This window comes from Paralichthys olivaceus, chromosome 17, assembly GCF_024713975.1.
Source record: "Paralichthys olivaceus isolate ysfri-2021 chromosome 17, ASM2471397v2, whole genome shotgun sequence".
NCBI classification, from domain to species: Eukaryota; Metazoa; Chordata; class Actinopteri; order Pleuronectiformes; family Paralichthyidae; genus Paralichthys; species Paralichthys olivaceus.
The window spans coordinates 12,405,437-12,432,935 of NC_091109.1; the positions used below are offsets into that span (position 1 = coordinate 12,405,437).

General features: G+C 42.2%; 1 protein-coding gene across 1 annotated transcript in view; it reads right to left on the reverse strand.

Annotated features, from left to right (window-relative positions):
- Positions 1–1,590: 1,590 nt before the first annotated feature.
- The window catches only part of gfod1 (glucose-fructose oxidoreductase domain containing 1), a 28,410-nt gene continuing 2,501 nt past the window's right edge, over positions 1,591–27,499 (reverse strand). Inside the window, exons 2-3 of the mRNA XM_020087196.2 lie at positions 2,873–3,066; positions 1,591–2,620 (exon numbers count right to left, since the gene is read on the reverse strand). Of these exons, the coding sequence (XP_019942755.1) occupies positions 1,880–2,620; positions 2,873–3,066 (935 nt within the window). The 3' untranslated portion in view covers positions 1,591–1,879. The remainder of the gene's footprint in view (positions 2,621–2,872; positions 3,067–27,499) is intronic.

Genomic DNA, 27,499 nt, shown 5'->3' on the forward strand with positions numbered 1-27,499 from the left:
GTCAATCATATGTATATATCTGATACCTCTTTAACACTATAATTAGCAGGAGTACGTGGTTTTATTTTAAATGTAGGTAAACCTGCTACAAAAAGGCAATGGACTCCTCTCCCATTTGCCACTAAAGGAGTTTCCCTTTCTGTTTTTTTGAATGTGCAATGTCACAAATGCACCGAAATGCCACATTATGACGTTCACCCAGGTGTTTCCATCACTTCGGACCAGAGCTGATAAAAACCTTTGTCTACTGCAGAGTCATGTGACCTATGACTCAACACTGATTGTATCCATTCCCACTGCAGACAAAAGCCAGGTGCTGGTCGGTGTTAGTGGGTTTTTTGAACTGTACACTGGCCTAAAACTGCGAGTGTGTGTATTAAACAAATGAGGCTGGAAATGAGGCTCTTAAGTTAAAGATAATATCAGTCAATGATGTTAAAATGCTACTTTAAGCTCAGGGTAACTGCATAGTCAAGTGATAACCTCCAGTTCTCTAGCAACACCTTTCACATAACATAAGTCATTTGAGCCATTGTTCTTTAAAAAATACTGATTAGTGTAGCTTTATAGATCATCTTCATAAACCAATGGTCTTAAATTGTGAAGTCAGAAAGTACTAAGAAACAAATTCACTTTTTTTTCATGGGATCGTCTGACATTTAAACTCCAACTCTCCACTATCTACCACTGCTCAATGACATTCCACTGCACACTGACAAATCTGTGTAACTGTGCATGTTGAAGAGGCTTAATAAAGCATGTCACATAATGACATTAGCTTCCAGCAACAGTGACCCACTGTATTGCAATATGCAGATAAAACCCCCTACGTATTTACTTGCAACTTACTGCAAGACTTTATCATTACCCACATTTAGAGACTATTATGAACTAACAGGTCTCACAGATGTCAGTGTATTTTATGGCTATGCTTTATGAGGACAGAAAAAGCACGGTATAAACCTTTGGCCACCCATACAGGACTCGCAAACTGATGCACAGGCTACTGTAACTGCATAAAGCGTTTAGTGCATCCTAACCCCTGACTCCAGGCTGGAAGATAAAAGTATGTCTGCTGCCGACTTCAGCCTGAATATATTGCATACATGAACCAGAGGGTCAAACCCTCTGAAATCCCACCAGCCAAACTATTGATTTTTTTCCTCTGTTGTTTCACACATACGGAGGAAGCACACAGAGCAGACAGAGACCGCAGCTATCAAGCACACAGTTGTTTTTTTTTTTTTTTTAAAACATCCACTTGGTAAAACTAGCAAGTTTTTCAGATTTATAGCAACAATAAAGCGGTACAGTTTCAACAGTGAGGACTGTCGTTCTTCCTCGGCTGTCCTCATTCGGACCCACAGTGAAAGGTGTTGACTTCCAGACACATACACGTAGAGGAGGAGCATAGACGAGAGGTGCAATACCCTCACGTCCAAGCAGAACACAGAAGCTTTAGTTCCACTCCCACATCAGCCTCCGCTGTGGGACTGTATCTCGTCTTTCTGTTGAATGAATCAGTTTGATTTACAGGTGCATCCCCCTCTGAAAGGGCACAAGTCATCCGTCAAAAGAAACAGGAAAGACTTCCTCATAAATAAAGGTTTAATTACTAATCACATTGCTTTTCCTCTCCTGTAGAGGCAAAGTGACAGGAAGCCATAACTCTCTGGGTAATAGTGGGGAAAACCTCTGGGTCTGTAACAGCAACAATACAGACATGACATCTTAAAAAAAAAAAAACATACTCCGGGAGCTGTATGAAAAAAGTTCCAACAATATCAAGACCCTTCTAGCACCACCTCCAGATTTAAAGATAACACAGGATAACACAGGCAGTCAGCCACCTTTACTATATTAGCACATCAGCTGGATGCTAACAGTAGAGGGACATCCTGCTCCGCCGCATGGCCTCACTAATTAAATATGCCGGGCTGACCTCTGGTTCTTCCGTCATCACCACAATGTTCTGCCACTCTCCACACTGGTTGGATTTCTTGATGGTGTCCACCACACAAAGAGCGTACAGGCAGTCCTCAAAGGTGGCGGCCATTGTCAGAGGCCTCCCGTCCCACGTCCGCCGGTCATCCTGGTCCTCAAAGGCCTGCCGCACGGCCTGGATCATGCGGATCGTCCCGGTGAGATACGGTGAGGGAATGTCACTGAAGGCCTTCTCTGGCAAAGAAGCCTTCTCAAGAGGTGTGGTGTCTTTGAGCAGCAGCTCAGGGCCACCACCGAACCCTTCACCCCCACTGTTCTTCTGTCCGTACAGGTCCGTCCCTGTGACTGTTAACCGCCCGACTGTACCCACAACGATCACCTCCTGGCGAAACTCCCCAGGTACATTGAAGTTGAGCGTGACCGTGCAGCAGGCACCTCCTTCCAGCACCATCTGGAATGTGCAGAAGTCATCACTGGTGATCTGACGGATGCCCTGGATGTGGTCTGTCTGTTTGACGAAGGTCTTTAGGAAGCCGTGGACTTTGGCTGCACGCTGGCCCGTCAGAAATGTAAGCAGGTCGATGATGTAACTGCCCACCGAGTGCAAGCCGCCACCTCCCATCAGATCATCGCAGCTCCAGTTGTATTTCTTCCCCAGGAGACTGCCACTGTGGACCTTTAGGGCAAAAATAAGAAATTAGAAAGTTATTTTGCTAACAAAGTAGGTATTTTTGTTAGGACAACAAAAACACAACAATTTGGGTGGTGTCAGAAAGTGCCTTTAAGCAAGATGCAGACTCCTTGTCATTTGTATAGCGCCTGTTGTAACTCAGACTAACCTCTAAATAATGTATCCAATTCTTGTTGTCATTATAAATTGCAAGAAATCAACTGAAAATCTAAAAACAAGAATTCATTTTCGTCTCACCTGGGCCTCACAGACCAGAAGCTCCCCAATGTACCCTTCTTCCAAGAGTTCCTTCATTCGAACAAAGGCTGGCAAGAAACGCAGAACATTTCCCATGATGCTCAGTAACTTGGGATAGTACTGGGCAGCTGACATCATTCTGAAGGCATCCAGAGGCGTGGCGGTCCTGTCGCAGATGACGTTCTTTCCAATACCTTGAAAAGAGAGTAGAGAAAATTGGGAGTGAGTCACGTTTTTTGGCTCATTTGCTGTAGAATTTCATTGTTCCAGCAGCAGTTTCCCTTCATACTGGCGATGGTAAGATGAAGGGCAAATTTGAGGAACATGAGAGGAAGAGGAAGAAGGAGAAGTAATGTGGTCAGCTTTAGCAACACACAGACATAATATCCTCTGGAGCTTGAAAACATCCCCTGAAGAAACAATGCAGCACTTCAAAATGTGGCAACTCCCATAATAGCTGAGTCAAGAATCCTGAATTCTTGCCACTGGGTCATGGGCACTAAATGACAAAAGGATTCACAACATATGTTCACTGTATATAAAGCATTGCCCACAGACTAACAGGGAAGATACTTTCCTATAAGAGGGAAATGTGTAGAATTTAGTGGTGAAGTTGCATGTGGCAGCTGAATACCCCTAACCTCACCCTCCCCACCCAAACATGAGAGAGAACCCGCGGTGAACTTCAGTTGTCATCAAAACTCAAAAGGTTTTTAGTTGGACTACTGTAAAAAACATGGCGGCCTCCGTAGAGAGGACCCTCTCCCGATGTAAATATTAAGTATTTAACTGTAAATGTCCCATTGTAGGGTAAAGAACTCAATTCATACAATTTAGATGAAACACACTACTGAAAACATCACTAGCATTCATTTTATATTCAAAATCATATCAGAGTGCGAGCGCAGGGTTGTTAGGGAAAGTGACACAAAGTTCTGCTCTCCAACAGAAAGACCAGGAAGGGTTAGGGAAAAAAAATATATATACTGATGTTGCTGCTTCTCTTCTGAAGTTTCATGATACCAACACTCCCACTAGTCTCCAAATTAAAAATACAGACACATAAAACAATAACCACAATACAAGATCTTGAGAAAACCTGAATCCCTGAGTGCAGCTTTAATGTTGGCAGGCGTGCAAGCTGTTGCAGTCATAACTGTGCGGTGTGTGTGGTGTAAGACTGCACAGCTCAGGGAGCTTTAGACAGGCTTCACTGGTATTACCACCGGCCTGATGAAAGGCTGATAAACAGACGGGCGCAGAAGGCGCAGGAGAGATAGGGAAGGGAAGGAGAGGAAAAGTCTGCAGACGCTGTACGAAACCTAATTAAATTCACTTCTCGCACATCAAAAGGGCCACTGATGTCAGCAGCACCCAAAGAGAGAAGAGGCTGGACTGAAGAGACAGTTGGTTTCACCATTCCTCTTTTTTTACAGGACACTCCACTGGAGAACATGCAAAACAGATCATTAACTCAGTTTAAACTTGACCTTTTATTGTTAGAGTATTTTATTGTTCTTTTCAATTAGTGGTTGTTTTCAATGGTTATAAATCTGTCGATGATAAGTCATTCCAGCTCTAGATTGTGAGAATATACAGCGATTTGTCCATTCGCATGTCTTCCAGAGGCCAAAGGGAGCTCTTCATCTCACACATTCAGTTTATTATGAAATGAAACAGAAGAAACGCAGCAAATCTTCACAGTTAAGAAGCTGATATCAACAAGGGACATGTTTGGGCTGGATTCCACAAAATGAAAAGAAGTATCTATCTACTAATTCCAGACAAGCCTGTCTGTGGAAGTCGTGTCTCGAGAACCATCCATCTTATCGGCTTCACACTTGACATGTGTATTGTTAAGGACCCGGTTTCGAATTTGCTGCGAATGGGACATGTGATACGTTCACTAGTAATAAACTTTGAATAAACAGGCGACCAACACTCTATTGTAGCGGCAACTGGGACTCAATGTATGTGACGTTGACGACAACAGCAACAACAAGTGATTCTGAGTACTGAGTTAAACTTTACAGGTCAACAGCTATTTGTGCAGCAGTGGTGGTGCAGCTTCAGGCTTCTGTGGACTCCAGCAGGTCGTTACTTGCTACAGCTCAATTACTGCAGGTCACTCTCAGAAAGAAAGCTGCACCCAGCATCACCACAGGACAAGCAAACTGCCCATTCCAACCAGGCAGGTCTAGAACAGCCACTGCACTAGTATTATGCAATAAGCAAAGGGTCAGAGGGATTCAAGAGAGAGCATCAGATTTTTTTCCGACTTGTTCTCAATATAATGCTCGTATGACATGTGTACATATAAAGTGTTACCGTAAATAATCCTCCTTTCCATACTGGCCATGAAGCGGTTCCTTTGTTGTGCAAATACACTGTAGGAAATAAGGGACATGAGTGGACACCAGCACCCTCCGGTACTTTCCCAATGAACATGTGGGCCTGTCAATGATGCATGAATGGAAAATCAGATCCCATCTATGAAATGACAACCGACTTTCAGTCTTCTTGCACATGCCTCCTCGGTCTACTTCCAACCGTCATCCAGAAGCTCCTCATAGACGTCCCAACCCAACAGCCTCATCATCACCACCACATCTATAAGCCCCAGTCGTCTTCATATCAGAAGCTCCTAATTCATATGACTTTGTCCATGGTGATCTACTTCCTGCTGGGGTCTTAGCATTAAAGACCATTTCTGTGTTCACACTAAATTCTGTTTTCGTTCTACTTTACTTTTTCCCATTAGTGTTTCTCTAAGTCACTCCTGATTGAAATAAAATTGAGAGAATTGCTTAAATCTGGAAAAAAATGGACAATAATCTGCATAAATATTGTCTATTTCGGCCATTGTGACATTTAGATGTTCTTGTGGTATCTTCCACCGCTGTGGGTCAGCAGTGAGAAATTATATGTGCACACGCAGAGTAGGGGCATCCCTCTACAAACACATTCCTGGAGCCCCCAGAGTGTGAAAAGCAGCATGCGGCCTGTCCACCAGTCTTGTGGGTGGAGGGGCTGTTTTGGAAGTGAAACTTACCATGCTAATCTGCCATTAGCTCCAATCGGTCAGGCCAGGAAATTAATCCCTCTGACCCAGTTCTGAGTGCCGTGGGAGCCCCCACCCACAACCCGGCCACTGCAGATACACAAAGCCAAGCAACGAGAGTGCACCCCCGACCCCTTTCTTTTTGGCATCAACACACACAAACAGAAACTGGGAAGATGCATAGCTCTTGGTAAACAGCCTTGTGGGTAAACGCTAAATGCTCTTGAGTGACTTTTTTGGCACTCACGTTGAGCTCAGTGTCTGAACAATAGCATGGCCAAAATCCCCAAATCCCCAAAGGCAGATTTCACTCCCCCGTTTCTCTTCATGCCAATAACCATACAAGTCTCTTTTATAAGTTCCTAGATTGGAATTATTTTAAATGTACCACACTAAAGCCAGAGATATACTCATGACTGATTTCTGCACATGCCTGCACTGATGTGTCAACTCAAGCCCAGCACGACCTTTTCAGAGACAAAACAGCTCCTCCTCAGGTCAGCGATGACCTTTCGCTCCTCGTGCACAAAGCTCTGAGGGGTCGAGTCTGGCTTACACAGGTCACAGTGTTGAGTCATCATGAGCTACTCAGCCACAGCCAAGCCCAGAGAGTGACAGGATGTATTGTGTGTGTCCATGTGACTGGCAGATCATGGATGAACCTGAGCACAAGGTAAAATCACAACAGCTCCTGCAGTTAAATCAGTTGAGGGAGAAAATGACATTGCACCAAAGTGACCTTTGGTAGGACAGAGGAGATGTAGAGAATATGAGCCTGTCAATTTGGAATTCATGTGGAAAATACTTAAACGTGTCTATTGTCTAAAACAATAGACATGGAGCCATATTGAAGTACAGCAGTTTCTTAGATGATGACTTAGAAGATTTAGACACAGACTTTGAACTTGGTGCTGAGCCACGAGCCAAGAAGGTGAGAGACATGTTTGAGGAGCAGGAGGAGTGCTCGTCTGATCTGATACAATGAAGTTGCAGCTTAAAGTCTTCATTTTTAGGCCTCTGAAGCAGAAAGAAACATGAAACATACCATGTGAGAGCCAATACCTTTAAAGTTTGTTGTTTCTTTCTTTCCAGTAATGTTCATCAAGTTTTAGCAAACAAGACACTGTATCAAACCATGCTTTGGTTTAATGATTATTTTGTTCGAGGGAGCATTAATGGGTTAACTGCTCAATCAATATATATGGCAGTTATCAGCTGTTTGACAACACATGTACTGTGAACAAGTCAATGGATGTAATGTAAATAGAATAAAAAACTTGTAAACATCCTAATAAAAATATGTCTAATTCAGAATAAGGTCCAGTTTGTAGATATAATCAATATAACAAGATGAAAGCATAAATTTGCAATATCTACAATGATAGCATAGCTCATTATATTTAGCCCAGTGTTAATGGAAAGTTTCACTGTAGGAGCCGGACAACCGGGACTCAGAGAGAGGGAAATAGCTACAGTGATAGTCAGGGTGCAGTGGAGCTCCGCTCACAGGTAAAGCTGTGGACCCAGTGGGAGAGCAGTAATGGAGCAGAAAAAAACTCCAGCACTGCAGCTCAGTCCCTGAACATTAATAATTCATGTACAGGACATATCTAACCAAGAGACTCAAGAGACAGAGCAGCAGAGAGAGGGAGACCCTGCAGCATACAGCAACAGCATCAACACTATACTGCAGGTTACAAAGGGGAATTCATGGTGATTCAAATAAATTCAGATATGAAATTTGCTTATCCATACTATGGGGGGTCACAAACTGCCAATTTGAATTATAGTTTGAATATTATGCCTCAAAGTAAAGAGCTCCTTCACTCAACAGCAGTGAACACACACACACACACACACACACACACACACACACACACACACACACACACACACACACTGAAATTTGTCCAGGGGCTTTAAATTGTTAAAAATGTCCTCATTACCAAGGCCTTTTGTTCTGAGATCTAGAAGTAGTAACACACAAGGATTAAAGTCAAAATAGCCTACTGATAACATAAATTAATTACACACACAAACACAGCCTATCTATATCCTAATGCTTGGGGTTTTGAGACTTTAGTGTTCATAATAGACTCACGTCTATTTTTATGTGTTTACTAGACAAGCAGCAGGAAGAACAGGTTAAACATCTTTCTGGAGAAAGACACAGTTATAAAGAACAGAGACAGTGAGACACACACAGAGACAAAGAGACAAAGCAGCTGAATCATTACAAGCGTGGGCCAGCTCTCTCCAGCCCAGAGCTCCTCTCGGCTCGCTGCCACGCTCATCATCTGCGCCTCTCTGCATGGTGCCAGTGTATCCTACTGGATAAGATCCTAATATTCACAGCAACACACACAAACACAGGGCACCGAAAGGAGCAGGATAAGGCTTGTCGTGTGTTGTGTGTGGCAGAGGTGTAACAATCGGCGCGTGAGATTTTATGCATTCACACCTCCAGTGGTAATGGTGAGCAAGGAAAGGCTGCACGTGGTGACTGTGCCGGATGGTCGGGTTGGGTCTAAGTGAGGGCGGGGCTGGTAGATTTGTACGTGACAGCAAAGCTAAGTCAGGTATTGTGTAATTACTCTTCATGGAGGGATGGAAACGTGCCATGGCAACTGTGATACATTTCACTTGACTTCATCTATAGATTGAGGAAATAACACAAGTTATGGCCTAAAAGAATAGAAATAAAAAAATTTTTTAGTATAAAAATACATGCACACATCTCCCCAACTCTTTCTGTCATTGGAAGCTAAATTATAAATATTCACAGCAGCATGCACGTCCATAAAATGATGTGGAATCAGTCATTAATGTGACCCAGTGGCAACAGCTGGAAGACCCCACAGAGGGAAACCAGGTGGATTAAGAAGGAGGCTGAACGTTTTTATGGTGACAGCCGAGACAATAGGCCCTCCGCTCGAGGATGCCAGATATAGAAAAGAGTGGGAAGCCAGGCGGAAGTGATAGCCATCTGCCACGCTGCACTGTGCACGTGCTCCTGCAGGGCGGAGGTCAGGAGGAGGAGACAAGGCGGTAAAGCTTTAAAGATTCCTACACACTGATGAACATGAATGATTGCACCTTTAGAATCATGTTGCCATTATGACGAGAGAGACGCAGCATTAATAATTCACTGTATTGATTAGTTGAATGTTTACATACACTTACTAAAACCAAACATTTTGTCAAAACGCCAAATCCCCGTCTCGTGAAAGTGATATCTGAAGAATGCCGAGAGGGAATTTCTTGAAACTGTGTTAAACTTTGGAGGTCAAAGGTCAACGGGTGAGATCACTGTGACTTAACAAATCATATTTTAGCCATGACTAATGAATGTAAATATCAGTTTTGACAGAATTTAACACAAATATCAAAGAGAATAAAATGATCAGGGAATGACATTATATATTCAAGGTCAAAGCTCAACTTCACTGCAATGTCACAACTTGCACCCAAAAATGTACAGAGGAGGAGATTGTAGCCACATTTTGTGTTACCTAAGTGGTGGGTAGAGGTGTATAGCCACAAGGTGGTAATTCTAACTTTCCCTGATTTACTTATGTTTTGCTTCTGATTTGCTTGTGTTTCATCAGGTCACCGTAGACAAATGTAAAACTATGCATCTGTGCATAGTATCATAAGCCTCACAGTGTTACGGACATACTACTTAATGCAAATAAAGTGCAAAAACAACGCCATGCTCCTGGCTTTGAAAACTGTCTGTGGCTCTCTGTTCAAAGTCCATGATTATGCCGGGACGTGTGCATGATTAGTGAATAATATCTGTGTGTGACAGTGTTGTGACCAGACAAAGGGAAGTGAGAGGACCTGAAAGATGATAAAGATCCCTCCATCCATCACTGAAGCATTGGAAAAGTAATTATCTTTGTCTGTGAAGCCTATGGAGACTGAAAAAGCTCAGAAAACACACACGCACACTTACATTAAAATTTATATGCAGGTTTTTTTTTAAATGGGTAAACCTGCTACAAAAAGACGATTGACTCCTTTCAAACCTTCCAATTGAGGAGTTTGCCTCTTTGTTTTCTTCCATCCCATATGAAGAATGCAAAAAGAGGAGGAGCTCTAGGAACTACATGATGCCAGACCCCCCCTGGCCTTTTTTATGGTCATGTCTGGCCCGTGTACATTGTTCGACATTACAAACTCACTGAAAACTGAAAATTCTTGCCAAATTTGCACCTTCGCCCGAGTGTCATGTTTTCACCACTGCCAGAGGAGGCTAAGAGAGACCACTACTGAGAGGATGGGGCTCCTCTGTGTATTCTCCTTGATAACACAACCAATGGAGCGTCAAGGGATTTGTTCCAAATCAAATTTATGATGTAGTGTACATATTAATTACAGTAGATAACATGGGTTTCAAAGAGGTACAATAAAGCCATGTTTGCACTGGCTGAAGAGAGTGGACCCTCAGAGAGAGGGGCTAGGCTCAGCTTTCTGCTGATTATCGCAAATTAAATTTAGCTTAAAGCAATTACAAAGCAGTGTGGAATGGAGACACAGAGAGCCATAGATTTTCATCAGCGCATTGCTCTCTTGCCTCATGTAAATCAGAGAAAACAAGCCTCCTGCTGACTCATTTGCTCGTATTGTGTGACAGGCATTTGCTCCCCAGTCTGAAATTAGCATGTAAACAGGCACCTTGATAACCCGTGATGTATGAGCGCAGTGATGTTTGCTTTTCTCGGGCAGCAGATGCAAAAGCAGAGGCACAGCCCACTGCTGTTACGCAGGAACACACAGTCATTGTGTAAGAGTGGAGTTATGAAGAGGACAGTGAGTTTGAGAACAACCTCTGATCGAAAGACAAGCCGGTGACCGCGCAGAGGCCGTGAGCGGGGTATCAATAATTTACTCACATCTTTTTTTAGACAACTGCCTGTGACATAAATCCATACTGAAGCCTTCGAATGAAATATTTAGTCAAATAAAAGGAATGGAAGTGTGTGATTTTCTAATCAAAGGATAGTGTTTTTAATCATAATCAACAGTATCTAAGGCAAGGTTAGGCAAGCTATAGCCTGTCCCTAAATGGCTTAGACTAATTCATGTAAATTCAGTGAGAAGACTATTAATAATATAGGTATAGGTAGTAATAGGAAGGGCAGACAATTAGGAAAGCATTGTAAGATTTCACTTTATTTGACAGCAACCTTGTGAACTCTGGGACATTTTTTATTTGTGCTTGGAACTAATGTAATATAATGCAAACCACACATTTAACAGCAATAATCCAACTAAGTATTAAATAAAGACATCGGATGGCTTCTGCTAACTGTGTTTCCTCCTGTTCAGAAATAGCTTTAATGATCCAAATCAGTCTTCAGAGTCTGGCACAAAAAGCGACCAGCTGGACTACATCTAACGCACTGATAGGAATGATAAATCAGCAGCAGGGTGCTTCTGGGGTGTGTGTTGTCTGTATCAGAGATTGGAGCTGCTCCATTAGTGCACAGCAGAAGTATGAATGATCGAGCATTAGTCTCACTCAGCCGGCTTTGCCCTTCAGCTAATGCCCTCGAGTTGTGAGGAATTTAGCATTCCTAAATGTGTTTAAGTGCTGCCATTAACCCTTGAAACAGAATGGCTCGCTGGCCACTATCGATGAACAGTAACCAAAGGAGTGGCTTCTGGCCACGAGGTTCCTAATGCATGCGCTAAAAGCACATGTTAATGGTGGCCATGCACTTACCAGGCTACTACGCTATGGCGCAGCCACACGGAAAATTACAGTCAGCTGCCTATGACTTTTCCAAAATCCACTTTCTGTGGTGTCCCCAAAACATGTGGAAAAATGTGTAATGTTCGTAATACACAGCTCCAGAGGCTCCATCCCACTACACGATTTTCAGGCCGATTTGTCAATTGCAGACCAAAGCCCTCACTTGGAATTTGCCAAACGATGTGTGAACTCTTCCATGACTCGATGATAGAGAATCAGACTCTTATCAGATTTCCAACCTGTTGGAAATCAAGTCAGTATCTGCACTAACTTAAACCAATCAGAGCGCTGGACAGGGTGAAGGTGGTGAAGATGGAGCAGTGAGATGCCCCCTGATTTGTTTTACACTGCAAATGTCTTACAATGAGGGAAATCAAACAATATGTGCAAAACAATGTGCAGTTATATTAACTGCATTAAGCTCAGGTTGGGTTCAGACAGAAAAAGTAGAATGTCTGTCAGGTTTAGGTCGAGCTCAGGTTGGATTCTCCATGTCTCTTGTGTTTTCATGATCAAACATGGTTTCATACCAGCCTGCTTCTACACCTCACACTGCAAATGTGCACATGCATGTATGTCCACCTGCACCCCCGTGGTCCTCCAGGGTCTAATTAACTGCTGGGTTGAGCCACAACCCCTCCTCTTATCACTCACTCACACACACACACACACACACACATACACACACACAGAATACTAATCAGCCCACTTCCCCTCACAGCTCGTACGATAACAAACACAACAGAGACAAATGAAACATGGCTGCCAAGAACGGAGCTGCCCGTTTCCTCACAAAGGCTCATCTCAGTCCTCTTACTGCATTTGCATTTTACTGCCAGAAGAGCCTCCATTTGCCTTTGTCACGTATAGGTCAAGCAGAAAACACTGTCCAGACACATTTCGAGTATTTGTTCCTGTAATTACCAAATCAAAGTGATTCAAAAAGCAGCTCAGCTCGTTTACATACTAATGAACGGTTGGGATGGGCGTGTATTGCTTTGCAAAAAAAAAAATTACCCAGGCTCCCTCCTGTGTATGTGTCTCAGTTCATTAATTACAGTTGCACAAGGATAAATGTCAGACCATTATAAGCTGCTTTAGAGAGGGAGAATATTAATAGAGACATGCAATGACTGAGCAATTCACCACAAGACTGCTCCAGTCTAACAAGACCTGCAGTGAACAACACCTTCTGCTAGTTGTCATCAATTATATATGGCTGAATAGAAATGTTGATGTGACTGCTCCTCATGTTGTGGTGACAGATATTAGACACAGTATGTTTTATAAAAGCGTCAGTGGCAGAGGTCAATAACACAGAGATAGAACACTGTGAGTGAAAAGCATCAGTGTTTCCAAATCTGATGATCACAACAAGGAATATAAAAGAGAAGGAAATGTACAAGGATAAGACTCAGGCCGTCCATATGATCAGTGGTACAACTGCTCCAAGCTGACTCTGCCATTGTTTTCCTATGAGGAGAGCAGTGGTGCCCAACAAGGTGGAAATGCTACAACTTGTGACTTTATAGCTGTTTCCAGATATGACTTGTGGGTAAAGTCCAGAGAATTGGCTTAGTTTACCCTGAGTTTGGTTTTTACAACAAAGCGGGAGGTTCACAAGAGCAACAAATCCTGTGCATCGTTCAGACGAGAGGTGCAGCAGCTGGGTGCAGGAGGCAGAGGCAGGAAGTGACGCCATGGTTCATCACAACAAACTCCCTTCACGTCTTTGTCTGTGTCTTCTACGTGTATGTCAGCACTTTTTCACACATTGGTTTTCTTTCAGTTTTTTTTTTGTTAGAAGCATCATCAACCCCCCACTTGCTTGCGGTGAATCCAGCGGGGGATCCCCTGCTGTGCTCACACGTCGGATTCTCCTGGAATTCTACGAACATTACAACAGGAAGCCAGGCGGAGAAAGTCCGCAGAGACTGCAGAGCGTCTCACTTGGAAATTTGCATTCTCATATGCACCTCCTCAGGAGAAAGTTAGAATGTCTGAAAGCAGCTTATTACTGCTTAACTAGTCCACCTGCACATTTATTTCATTCCATTGTGTCCACATTCTCCTCTGAATGAGAAGCAATAAAGGACAACTGTTGTGTTTAATCTCTTTCGGGGAAAGTCTGGCGTAGACAAACATGAGGTGGATCCTTCTTTTCTGGCTGCTTCTGGTCGGAGCCATGAAGGGCATCTTTGTGTCGAATGAGGCTGCTAAAGAGTGAGGGAGGTGAAGGGAGGAGGCTCCGAATGTTAATGAGAAACATAGAGCCAACAGTTACTGGTCACTCAGAGTAAACACACTTTTTCCATATATACAGCCATGTGCACAAAGACCCATCCACACACTGCTCTAGTAAGGAGCACATGACTCACAGCGTGTGATCATAATTAACTGGGCTCCGAAGCTTATTACTTCAATACTATGTGCTGACACAGGACACATGAAGAAAAATAAAGACAGAGTCTTCCTTCTGGATTTAATTTAACACTTTCAAGAGGAAATGTAACAGCAATCATCCGGGAAATTATATAAATGAATGTTGAGAAGATCCACAAGAAACAACCGTGACAGGGGGAAAAAAGACACTTGTACCATGAGCAGACACGCTCATTAATAACCATTAATGTCCTGAGGCGCACGGGCAGAGACTTTAGGCACAGGCTAATGGATGGAGACATCTTACACTGAATCACATTCACCACAGGGTGGAGATGCTCCTCCTGAACAGCTGTGTGCCAGCGACACTCTGAGATTACATCCGCCTCATTTTCAGGGCCCTTCTGGGTAGAGACGGCAACAGATGAATTTACTAACAGTGAACTAATGCCTATCAGGCTTCATGAACCGAAGTCAACACTAAGCCTTGTTTTTATTTAACATATTTCAAAACGCTACAGTCGACAGAGCTAGGAGAAAATTACTAAAGGGCATGAAGAATTAAGACTGTTCTTCATGGGACGATTTCCCTTAATGTTTTTGCTTTCACACTTGTGTGTGCTTTGTTTTTGGGGGACCACATGTAAACGATAACTGAGCGCTCTCACGTACATGTTGCAGTGAGCGTGCCTGGCACTTGGTGCTGGTGGGATCGTCATAACAACAACCACCAATCCCAGTTTCCTGCTCAGGACAAACAATAACGCTGGATTTCGTGCTGATGCGCCGTGTTAGCTGTCCACGCAATGCTAGAGAGAGAAGTTCACGGGGAATAAGCTCCACAACCAGATGAACACACACCAGGATTCACCAGCTGCCTCTTTCTCCTGCAGCCTCATTGTCACTTTGTTTCATGATATGATCGGTAGGTGCCATGAGCTGCTCTCAACTTCTGCACAACGCAGGCAAAGCAAAACAATGGAACCACAATGCAGTTCAGACGATCCATTCATTTCTACGTAAGAACTGTCTACTTAATAAACACTAATATTTTGTAAATATATTTATTAGTGCAGGTTTACTAGGTTTTACACACACAATTTACTGTAATCAAAATCCCTAGTACTCCCTACAATGTAAAACTGGGAATATCTAATGATGGTACTTTGCTAGTTATTTGTTAATATAGCATTAGAATGCGATGATGTTTATTGATTTTAGGTATTTATTACTTTTACTCAACAGTTAAAACCATCCATCACTTAACATCAGGTCACATATTTTGAGAATATTTCATATCATTATTTATATAAGCACGCTAACATTAGTGTCGTTGGTTGGTTGAGTTAAATATGTAACAGTTACTTTAGTTTTTTTGTGGTGCAACCCATTTTACCCTTCTGCCACTGTTTACTCCAGTCAGTAAACAATGGCAGCATAACTAAGCTACAAACTGAGACCATGTGCAAGTGGATCCGGTCATTTTACAAAAGACTTGATTACACACACATCACTCTGACATGAACACGACATAAAATTTAAAATGTGTTCTTTGGGGTCGCGGATATTGTAGCTTAAAGGAAATGGCGTTTCCTGCCTCTATAAACAGTCTTGTCAAACATCATTGACCATGTGACTGCTGAGATATGACACATAACAGACTGAGGGGCCGGCATGATCTCAATCACTAACATGTGACCAAGAGCAATGTGACATAAATAAACTGAGACGACTTCCACCAGCACTGATACATTCCTGCACTTTGAGACGGGGCGACAGGTTGAAATAATGCCTTCCATATCTTTTCCATTGGCTGTTTGTTTCTGACACAGCTGTTTCCTTGCTGCTTTGTCTTGGTAACAGTAGACAGGGCACCGATACAAGGATTCTTATAAATGAGGCTCTTCTGAGGTGTGAGATAAACAAGGTGAAAAATGCAATGTACTTGTGCAATGACTGCAACCAGGAAACAACCACATGCAGCAGGAAAGCAACCTGAGCTCTGGGTCAACAGTTCACTGTCACTGTCATGGTTTCCTCAGCAGAGATCTGTCACATTATACAGTTGGTAGAAATAAATATAAGACTGTGAGGGAGAGTCTGACCTGCTTCATTATGAGATGAAGCATAAACAAAACATCCACCGTGGATGAGCCCTGCCAGGATTAGAGCCATGCTGGCAGGCTTACTGACCGACTGTTTATTAAAAACAGTTCATCATTCCGAGAAATATCCCTTTCCTCCTGCATGTGTGAGGAGAAGACCTGTCTCATGACGGCTGTGAGTTAACTACAGAGCTGGAGTCAGAACGTGGTAGACTATAGGGCAACATCATTACTGATACTATCAAACATGCTACGGATACACCTGGCGTCCACATTACTCTGGAGTTTTAGAGCCGCTAAAAAAGGAGAGGGTTGGAAATGAAGATGTATTCTACCAGTGTACAAGACGACATGGATAATCAATTACAAGTGTTGCTGAGGTGTTTACATGGACAAGCTATCATTCAAACAATCTGCAAGTCTGCAAGTTACAACCAAATGCTTCCTGTTTACAAAGGCACGCACATGCCCAGTGTGTGTGAGTGGCACTTGCGTTTGAAGGCGTTCGCGTAGGGATACAGAGGCAAAACGCTCCTGTGGTCAGACATCGAGAAAATGCTTTGAAACTAAAACTTAGTGGTGAGGATGTAGCCCTGCTCAGCATTAAGGCAAGAAACAGGCTTTTGAAATGAACACTACACCTATGAACACGTCTAACCACTGACATGCTGTATTTTCTATGTCATATTTTAATTTGTACTCACACATACATAATAATGATATAAGAAATACAAATAAAAATGGTTTTAACATTTGCTGGTAACCCTGTGTTGTCTCAAGCTGTAGCAGGCCACATATAATTAAAGATAACATGCTTTTATAGATCTCTGCTGAGGGACAATGGTACCAGAATTGGCAACCTCTCTATAAGTATTGAAGAAGATGAGCACAGTTACTGCGTTTGGCTGATGTCTGCCAATAAAATAGTTGGAGCACATATTTCCCCTGATCATATCCCTGTGGCTGGTTGAGTCAGTGGAGGACTATAGTCGACCCTGTTCTGTGACTGAGTCATGCATGAAAATAAGCATACTGTATAGTATACTGTTGAGAAAGGTGCATTTATATTTCTTTCTGAACAAAACTTGCTCAGCATTCATCATATTTCCATACTTGATAGGACATGGTGTGGCATTTCTTGATAAGCTCAGAGAGACAGGTGATGGTGAAAGATTATACATGACAAGAGTCGTCACTGTCCCGCAGTACAGTAACAGGAAACGAGAGACGCTTCAATGCGGTATACTCCAAAACATCACTTCCTGTTGCAGCTGTACTCTGCAGTTTGAGCATTTGCAGAGAAAGCTGCATTTTTAGGTCTGACCTGAAAAAGCACCTTAAAATCGAGTCTGAAAAAACCACGCTGTAGTAAGAGCATCGGCCCCAGAGGAACAGGGCCACTCCATCAGAGGCCCTGACTGACAGTGGCACCACCTCAGGGCTAAATATCTGCAGCTGCCTCTTGTCCTCAGTCCCCGATGACCAATTAAGAAAACACAGACAGGCCTATTCCTGAACACTGGCACATAAAGGAAATCTGAGCAAAGCTATAATGGAACAGCTTCACCTTGGGAATACACAGAATGAACTGAGGACAGAAAATAAAGAGATAAAGTTCCCCGCACAGTGCGACGGGCAGCAACACATCATAGAGAACGATCCAGAGGAAAACACAGCACGCGTCTGTGGGCTCGAATTAATTGTGCAAGATGCAAACTTTTCACAAGTGATTTCCCAATACTGATTATACAGGTACCTTGTTATAGCTTGCCTCAGTTAGACCAGTCAGCTACACACACACACACACACACACACACACACACACACACACAGTGAGACAGGCAATGGGTGTGTTTTAAAAGTCTCATCAGTCAGGTATTTTAGGCTGGAAAAGCAATAATAACTTCATATTATAACATGTCATTACATGCACATCCACTTTTTGTTTTATCATGACATGATGAACTTGTTTTCCTCACCTCATTCGATTTATACACTTCTGCTTCACACATACCAAAAGTTCAATCTCACATAATACATAAATATCAGTTTGAAAAATTCATGTGAGATTATTCCATATGATGACAATCAGAGCAGGGGAGAGAAATAAAATGGAAAATCTGAATAAAGAGCGTAAAAACATTAAATTCCCTAATGGACATGCACATAAGTGGGATTCATTTGGTACTTCTGACCCTAAGGCTAAAAAGAAACCATCACAGAACGTGTGGTTTAACACAACGTTTTGTGATTGTCTCTCATTATTAGGTGCTGCTATCATTGCTGTTGTTGTTATTATGGACACACACCACCAGGTTTCTTCCTATTAAATGGAAGTGTCTGTTCAAAGTGGGGACTACTGAGTTTCTGTCCCAATGATATTGTCAGCTCTCAGCCTCGCTCTCCTTGAGAGAATATTTCTTATGATTTGGCATTTTACAAATTTAATATAATCTAATTTATTTATTATACTTTGTTGGCTTTGTTTTCCTTAAACACTATTTCATTCATATGTTTATGTGTATGAGTGCATATACACACACACCACTCACATTATATTATTAAAAACACAGTATATTCATTGGGTTAAAAATGTCTCTAATCTAAAAATGCTGAATTATTCATTATTGAAATCCTGCCTCCAATCCCATCCTTTAAATTTATTGGAAATAATTCCATTTCAAAAGCTTGCCTTCGCTCTTGCCCCTGGATTTAATAACACAATGTGATTCCTCATCCAAAGCCTTCACCCTCATACAACAGTTCCTCATGGCTCCCTGCAGAAGAAAGAGGACTTTTAGGGGGCGGGGACGAGGAGGACTTCTTACTCGATTTCTGAAGGAATGCTCACTTGTCAGCGCAGCATGGCGGCGGGCTGAGAGAGCCCGGCCCTCCCGCCATTCATCACTCACAAAGGCAATTTCACAGGAAGACAAGCTTTCTCTCTACTATTCTTCGCTCAGTGCTCTTCGCCATCTCTCCGTCTGTTCCAGTCTCCTGCACGCTCATTCACACACACGCTCATTAGCATGTTAATGGACGTCCAGGAGAACATGAACGTGAACCGGTGAGAAAACAAACAAGGCGCTATGAGAGAGAAGGCCTGGGAATGGCAGCACACCTCTCTATGGGCATTCTCCTGGCTGACTCCGTCTGAAGGCTGTTGAACTGTTTTCAGACCCACTCTGACACACAGTTGAACCCAAAGGCTCTACTCCACCACAGAGGTACACAAACCAGTGGATGTGACCATTCTTCCAAAGTGATTCAAGCCTGGTGATATCAAGTTGCGTATATCATATTCATTTCGATCATATTTAAGGTATTCAGTTAACATAACTGAGGAAAGTTCCCCTAATGCACTAGATTTTAGAAACAGAAAAGATTTTAGGGAGTTAAAGCAGACAAAAAAGTTAAGTTAACTATAAGTTAAAATAATTAAAATAACAGTTTTCTGTCCAGTGTTTAACCCACTCCCACCCAGTGTCGACTGGGATGTACAGGAGCAGACCCCGCCCCACTGCGACCCTCAAAGGATAGATAATGAAGCTCATCAGTCATATTTAGTTCAGTCCTTTAGTTCAGGCTTATCATTCGAGAACCCCCTTCACTAATCTGCACCTCCTGTTCCGGCCCCGTGTGATTCAAATCACTGAGTAATGTACATTAATGTGGTCAAACCAGGAAGAAAAAACATCTCATCTCCTGTGGGTGACTGCTGCTAACAAGGAAAAAACCCCCGAGGGGCTAAAGGCTTGAGCTGTGGTTATGCTTGACGGACTTGTCATTGCACATGTCAAAATGATGCCTCTCCCTTTCACACTTTCCATTGAGGCGCAGTGACACGATGCAGTCTTCTGCTAAATCATCACTGCTGAGAAAGAAGAAGAGGAAACCAACAGTGCTTTCTAGGCACCAGCTTGTTTCCTCCAGGGGCACCGCTTCTGGCTTGCGCCTTGTGTGCCCAGTCAAGTAAGTTGGGAGATGTGCGACCAGCCTCAACAGTGCTGTGCAGCAGCGGAAAAAAACATAATTGTGCACACTACTTCACCAAATATGTCCCAAACAGTTCAATCCTGTTTAGTTTATATTGTAATTTTAATTTATTAAGTATTTACAACTGACAATAACTTCTTAGTCATTAGTGGTTTTGTAGGACTATCATCAAACAGGTCTCATGTACCTCATGTTGGGTCCACTAGCCCTAAATAAAAGTTGAGTGTGCTGCCAGAGAGCTCATCACTGGGCAGAACTGTTGTTGCATAACACCGTGAGTGGTGGGAGCATGTATCTATAATTCTGCTTTCCCTTTGCAGGCAGGTTATAAATAGCGCTTTAGCTTTGGGTGGCCCTTCAGAGCAGGTGTCTGATCCGAGTGCTCGCGTACCACTGCCAGAATCCTATTCATGTCAATAATAATAAAATCTGACGTCATGTGCTGTTTACTCTCACTGTGATACGCTCTAGGTAGAGGATGAAAACCCTTAATACATCACTTATACCTGATATACACCCCTATCTCTGAGATTACTAACCCATGCTGCTCACTGGTATTACATTCTGCATGGTGTGTCCTTCCTACCATGGATATACATTACTTTTTGCATTTTGAACATATAAATGAATCTAAATAAACCTAACCTGGAGCAGTTTGTTAAAAAATATCTACTCAGCAGTTGTGTCTGGTCTTTATGCCAGAGATGTTCCACCCCATCGGAACATGTACAGTTCATCATGGGAGGTTTTCATTAGGATGCAGTAAGTTATTGGTTCTCATGACCTAATTTAATGTTTCCATGATGGCTGAGCTGTGATGATAAACTCACAGAGGAAGCCAGCCATTAATCAACCTCACAGCATTTGACATCTTAATCCATTTCCTCTGCCTTGTCTAATTAATTCTGCCACTATTTTTCATTTCATGCTCCGTTGTCTTTGGTGCAAAAAGACCAAGATAATAACAAGGAGGGCTGCGTGGGCTACAGTCAGTAGGCACAAACTCCCCGATGGTGTTGAAGCACTCAGCAGTGAATGAGATCAGTATAAAACTCCAATAACAAGCAGAACAACACATTTTAAGCCAATGTAACAAAACCAGGTAGTGTGGATTTAAACTTGCCTTAACTGGTTTGTTTTGTTGTCATTAGCAGTAACAAAACTAAAAACACAATATATCACACATCACCAATACCTGGACTTTGTGCATCAGCCAATACCAGGAACCTGTCACAGTTCATCTCTGCCTCACCACTCTGCACCAGCCTGCTTCAATCTGCCAATCAGACACACCCCTCTCATCAAGCCAACTCCACTCACCTGCGCTCTCTGCTCTGCTCTGGCCGCATTTCAGCCCCAGCTCCACTCTCACTCATTGCCAGATTGTTCTCGATGCTTGCGCCAGACTCTCCAGCGTTTCTCTGCCTGATCTCCCGGGTTTCGACCCTGCTTATCTCCGACCATCCTGCCTGACCGATCTCCTGGTAATCACCTCAGCCTTCCGTCCCCGACCACGATCCTCGCCTGTCCCTTTCAGGATTCTGCCTGTCTGCTCCCGTGGCTATCCGGTGATTACCTGATTCTGCTCTGCATAGAGAGTGTCCCTCTCGTCTCCTCTGTGGCATCCTGCAGTTCTGTGGCTCTGACAATAAAGTTTGTTACCAACGATACCCGCCTGTCTTTGTGCTGCTATTGGGTCCAAACCACACCCTTTACATAACCAATCCGATACCAGTGCATTTACAAAAACAACTAACACAAATTATACAAACAGCGGGATGATTGCTTATATTGATGTATGCTTGTGTTAAACAATAATAGCACCCCCCCTCAAATATTTAATCTTGCATAAAGTACACATGTGGGAATTCCCAGCATGAAATTTTGCCCATTTCTTATATAAATGACCTGGCTCTTGCCAGCGCTACACTATCTGAAATTTTAGTTATTGGTAAGTAGTGCCAAGCCACAATCTTGCAGTTGAGGCATTTCCTATTATGGTAATAACATTGTCAGCAAATAATTGCTTATTTACATATTCTGGAGATACTAATCTTTCATTTGAGTGTCCTTTATTCACGTTTAATTATGTTTTGCTTTACCAACTCCTGAGAAAAATATCCTCTCCACTATTTTCACCAGCAGCTAACTTTGTCCTTGTGTCTTCTTGTTTTTGGGCAGGTTCGTTCAGATGGTTTTTCAGAGCCTCCTGTCTGAAAGTGGCTGGAAACAAGACTGAAGACCAAACAAATGCGCTGAAAGATGCAAAACTAATGAGAGCACTGAAGAGTGGAGACACCATTTTCTGTGGGTTCCTTACTGCAAAGAGCATGTTGCACGTTATACAGTCATATATCTTCAACTTGTGAAGATGTAGAAAGTTGGTGAAACCTCACTTTATACAGACACAATAAATGAATATCCTACATACACAGTATAATATATTTATATATAATATGTACAATATATTTCAGTCTCTCCCATTTAATGTTCAATAAAACAAAATCTTGTTTTGGATAAAATGATATCTAGATTAATTTGAAATGACAAAAAGCCAAAGAATAAAACTGTAACTACCTAAAATTAAGGGGGATTGGCTTTACCTCTCTATTTCACGTTGTTCAAAGAGGAAAAAGAAAAGAAAAGCAAAAGTTAATTGAGTGCAGACAAACAATTTTGAGCACAAGCACATTTCACATGAGCAGCGGCTGTTTGAAAGAGCGGGTATTTGAAAGAACACTTTACGAAGCCTGAAAGTGAAATGAGGAAATAATGCTGTCAAAATGAAAGAACATTCTATTCAGTACAGCTGGAAGAGAAACTCCACAGAAGTGAGAATCAAAGAGAAGAAAGTAGAAGTCGGAGAGCGTATCCCTCTGCCAAGGCTGACGCCATATCTCGCAATGTTAAAGAAAGTGAAAATAAATCCTGGATGTGCCCGTTGATCTAGATTCACTAATGATTCTTTCTTGGTTTATGCTCCACCTTGGCACAGAATTTCATGGAAATCGATTCTCTAGTTTTTGAGTAACCCCGCAAACACAATGGACACTGACCACTGCGACATGACGCTGACCAAATTAAAACATACATATATATGTATTATCTTTGTTGTTGGTTGTGTAAACCTGGGGAGCAATGGAAGATACGTAGTAATTACCCACACTCCCCCTCTAGTCTGCTTTATAATATTACTGGAGTGTGATGAGCATGAGTTGCTATTATTAGACAGTCTGCGGGGATGAGGCAGAGTCTGGCTATGCAGCTGAGAACTGATCCTCTGTCAGTGACACCAGAGACAGATCAGATTCATGTCAGATTTACTTTGAAAAGGTTTGAAGAAGCTCTGTTGATTTCCATGTGTGTAGTAATCACATTAGGTCATAACGAGTAACAGTGTTGATGCAGGAAACACATTAAATGTATCAGTTTCCTCATGTGGGATCAGACAGTGTGTTGCGCCGCTCGACCTTTTCAACTCCCCTGTGATGAGTGTTCAACAGAGTTTGTTTCATTTCTCAGTTTCATGAGTTATGGAACAAAGTGTCAATGGGGATTTTACCCAAACGTCACCAAGTTCTGTAAAAAAAGATCCCACTTCCATGCTTGTTGCTCATAACTGAGCTCTGCAGGTCGCACAAGGCTCCTACCACCACCCCCTCCAACCGTCTCTCTTCACACACACACACACACACACACACACACACACACACACACACACGCACACACACACAAACACACACACACACACGTACAACTGCACAAAGGGACACAAGGTGCACCTGAAAGTCTCGTGTTACATTTTAGTCCAGCACTCACATTCCCTCTCAGCATCTGGCAGCCACAAAACACACACACACACACACACACACACACACACACACACACACACACACACACACACACACACACAAACCTGTACAAACTTAAAATGTGTGAAGTTGTGTGACATTAAGTTCCTGGATATTTGGATATTTGGTTCGACAAAACAAAGACCTCAAATTCAATTATTGTCTGACACTTAATAGATCAAATGTCCAATTCATTAGTTTTAGATTGATTAATAAGATCAATTAATTGACTAATTGATAGAACTGTGAGGGGTTGACATCCATCTTAAATTTTCTAACATCTTTTCTGATTTTCTGATGAAAACAAGAAAAGACGCCAACAAATAAAGTCACTTGCTGACTTCTTCCTCAGCAAATGAAATTAAACATATCAACTATCTCCATGAAAATGAAGACCAATACTCACGCAATGAAAACTTCCTACCTCCTTGACAACACAGTAAACTGCTGAGGAAGACTATGAGGTGTGATTTATGGTAGTTTTATGCTAAAGCTACAATTCAGTGTCACAAGTAATCTTTCCCCCCTTTTCTTTAAGTCCACTGACTTGCACACCGAACCTGAATACTTCTTTATCTTTATCTGCTGACACTTGAGACACCTTTCCACCGCCGTTTGAAGGATTGCCAAAAACTGGAACAATGCAGTAAACCTACAGGATGAAAACAAACTAGGTCACCTGCCATCTTATTCAGATACAGTTTTCTTTTTTCCACAGGCCTTTACTACAAGAAGAAACTAAAAACATAACAAAACAACAAGACACAGTGAAAATATAGATCATAATTCTCCTGCTACATGTAAAACTAACAATCTAATAAACTGGAATGTACTGTATCTTATCTAAAACTCACTCTACTATAGACTATAGGACACGAACAGCAGCCAGTCAGGATTCCTCAGGCTGCAGTATATTGAAAATGCAAATGTATTTAAATGTATCTGATAGAAAGACAAAAGAAGCTGCAGCCTGCTCCAGTTTATAAACCGCACTTTCACAGGCCGACGGCCAAGAAACGCCTCAACGAGTCGGTCTTTGACAGCAGAACGATGCGTTTGTGTGTTTTTTCTGTGGGAAGTTGCTACAGCCTCACAACACCCTGAGAAAGCCTGAGTGACATCAGATGCCTCAGGAACGCCACAGTAGTAAGGAAGTGAAAGGAGGAAAAAGAGTGAATGACATCTTTCTGGAAGGAGAGAGGCTGCTCAACAAGACCGACTGGTTTGCTGTAATGAGACTATGTGTGATGGAATGAGGGGACAAGGTTACTCGGGTAAAACCTGAAGAACACGTGCAGCGTTTTATTGACTTGTACCAGTGTTTTTTCAGTTTCCTCATAGTACTGGATCTACAGTCATCCCACCAGGGGCAGGTTTGGGTTGATTGGAAGAAGTGGAGGCATGTTTTGTAAAATAAATACAACACATATCCTACATTTGGTAACTACATTTTGTTTATAATAGCATATCAATAAACAGCTGCCATCTATACACAGTCATATGAGACAACGGGACCCTGGACACAAATGTCTACAAGGCTCCGAAGTCAAGGCAAAATCATAAAAGGGAAATATTTATCCAGAACTAAAATAACACGTGTAAAAGTTGCATCAAACCACAGTTCGGACCAAAACACTGACTACAAGAGGAGGTCTCGGTCTGGATCAAACTGAATCATGGTCTGGATTGTTTGCAGAGTGAAAACACTTTTTTGGAGAGAGGCGACCACATCAGACAACAGAGGAAGAAAACGATTTGGAAGCTTTACTGGTGTCTCCAGAAACTGAGTTGATATGATGACGATATAATGTTTGAATGATGACGACGTTCATTTTGCTTTTTCGAAACTTTTGTCGAGGACCGTGCCTGAACTTGTTGATTTTGGTAGGAAGATAATGATATTACACTGATAAAGACCATTATAACATTACAGAACATTATATTTAACATTATAAATCTAAACATCCATTAGCTGAGTTTGTTCCATGCGACTCCAAGTCAATCAATGTATAAAGTCTAACCCTGCAGGGAGCACTATGTAGGATGAATGTGGGCTAACAACACAAAGGAAGACAGAAAACAGAAGAAACAACATCTCCAATAGCAAAGTTCACATTGAGGAGGTCTGACCACACTCATCAGCTCAGTTCATGAGTTAAGCAGCCACAGGCACATTACTATCAGCATCCACACCCTGACACAAGAGGAAGTTAAAGCTCCACAGTCTCACACAGGCCGGCTGCTCCTGTCAGTGACTAGTTACCGAGTGTGTAACACTTTCCATCCATTACAGTGATGCAAGATGCTGAAATATGGCTGGCGGATGATGGGGATCATTTCAACGGTTAGTTGCAGATGTATTTTACGTCTTAAACAACAAAACAATTGTGTGTCCACTATGAGTTTTAGTGTGTGCTCCATCACACTGTAACTAGGAGGAGTGGTGGAGATATTTCTTGGGAGTGTTTCTCCAAAGGATTCACTTTTGGAGCTAATAGGTCAAAGGTCAAGATTAAAACAAATATTCTGCAGAACACATTTTCCAAGATGTGTCCGAGTGGCGAAACAGACAATCTACAGCTTATTATACTAGGCCAGAAAATGACATCATCAGACTACAGACAGTGGTAAGAACAGTGGTGACATCACCATGAAGCGCAGAGTGCAGCACATGTTATTATTCAGGTGCCATAACTGACTGAAGCTGGTAGTTTATCACCTCTGTCAAGGAGGCTACTGTTTTGTGCCTGTTTGTTAGTTACTGCAACATGGATTCCTATGAAACCTGGTGAAATGATGTGGTATGGATCTATGAGTGTGTAATTTGGTGTGGTTGTATTGAATTAAAGGGGAGTGTAAGGCCTGGCTGGAGGTACGGTATGTGCTCTACTGAGTACTCTGATACTTTGACAGTACGTGCACTTAAACTCAGCATGGCACCAATTGTGTGCATTTATTTAATTCATCTACTCTCATATGTGGATATATTCTTTTTTTTTATACTCAAGCTATTTTTCATTTTTTTGCCTCGGGCTGCTCTACAGTTTGATGTCAACATGCGAATCCTTATAAAGCTGAGTTAGTTGATTTATCATTAAATTATTTTGTCCAATAAAAAGCCAAATATTCCCTGCTGTCCCAGGCTCTCTGTTTTCTCTCTTGGCCATTTGAGTTTTTGGCTGTTTGTCAGATAAGGAAAGCTTTTTAAAGACATCATCTCGAGCTCTTGAAAATTTGTGACAAATATTTCTTTACAGTTTTCTGACTCTTTACTAGCTCAACTATTATTGATTAATTGGAGAATAATCCCCATGCAAAGTTGTACATCATTAGAATATTGACAGTACCCACAACAATCTGTCTAAATGATTGACAGCCAAATTGTAGGCCCAAGCTCAACTGTATTTGCAAACAGTGTTTTCTGTTCTTCACCCAACAGAATGCAAAGAAGACTGGACGGCGACTTGGCGG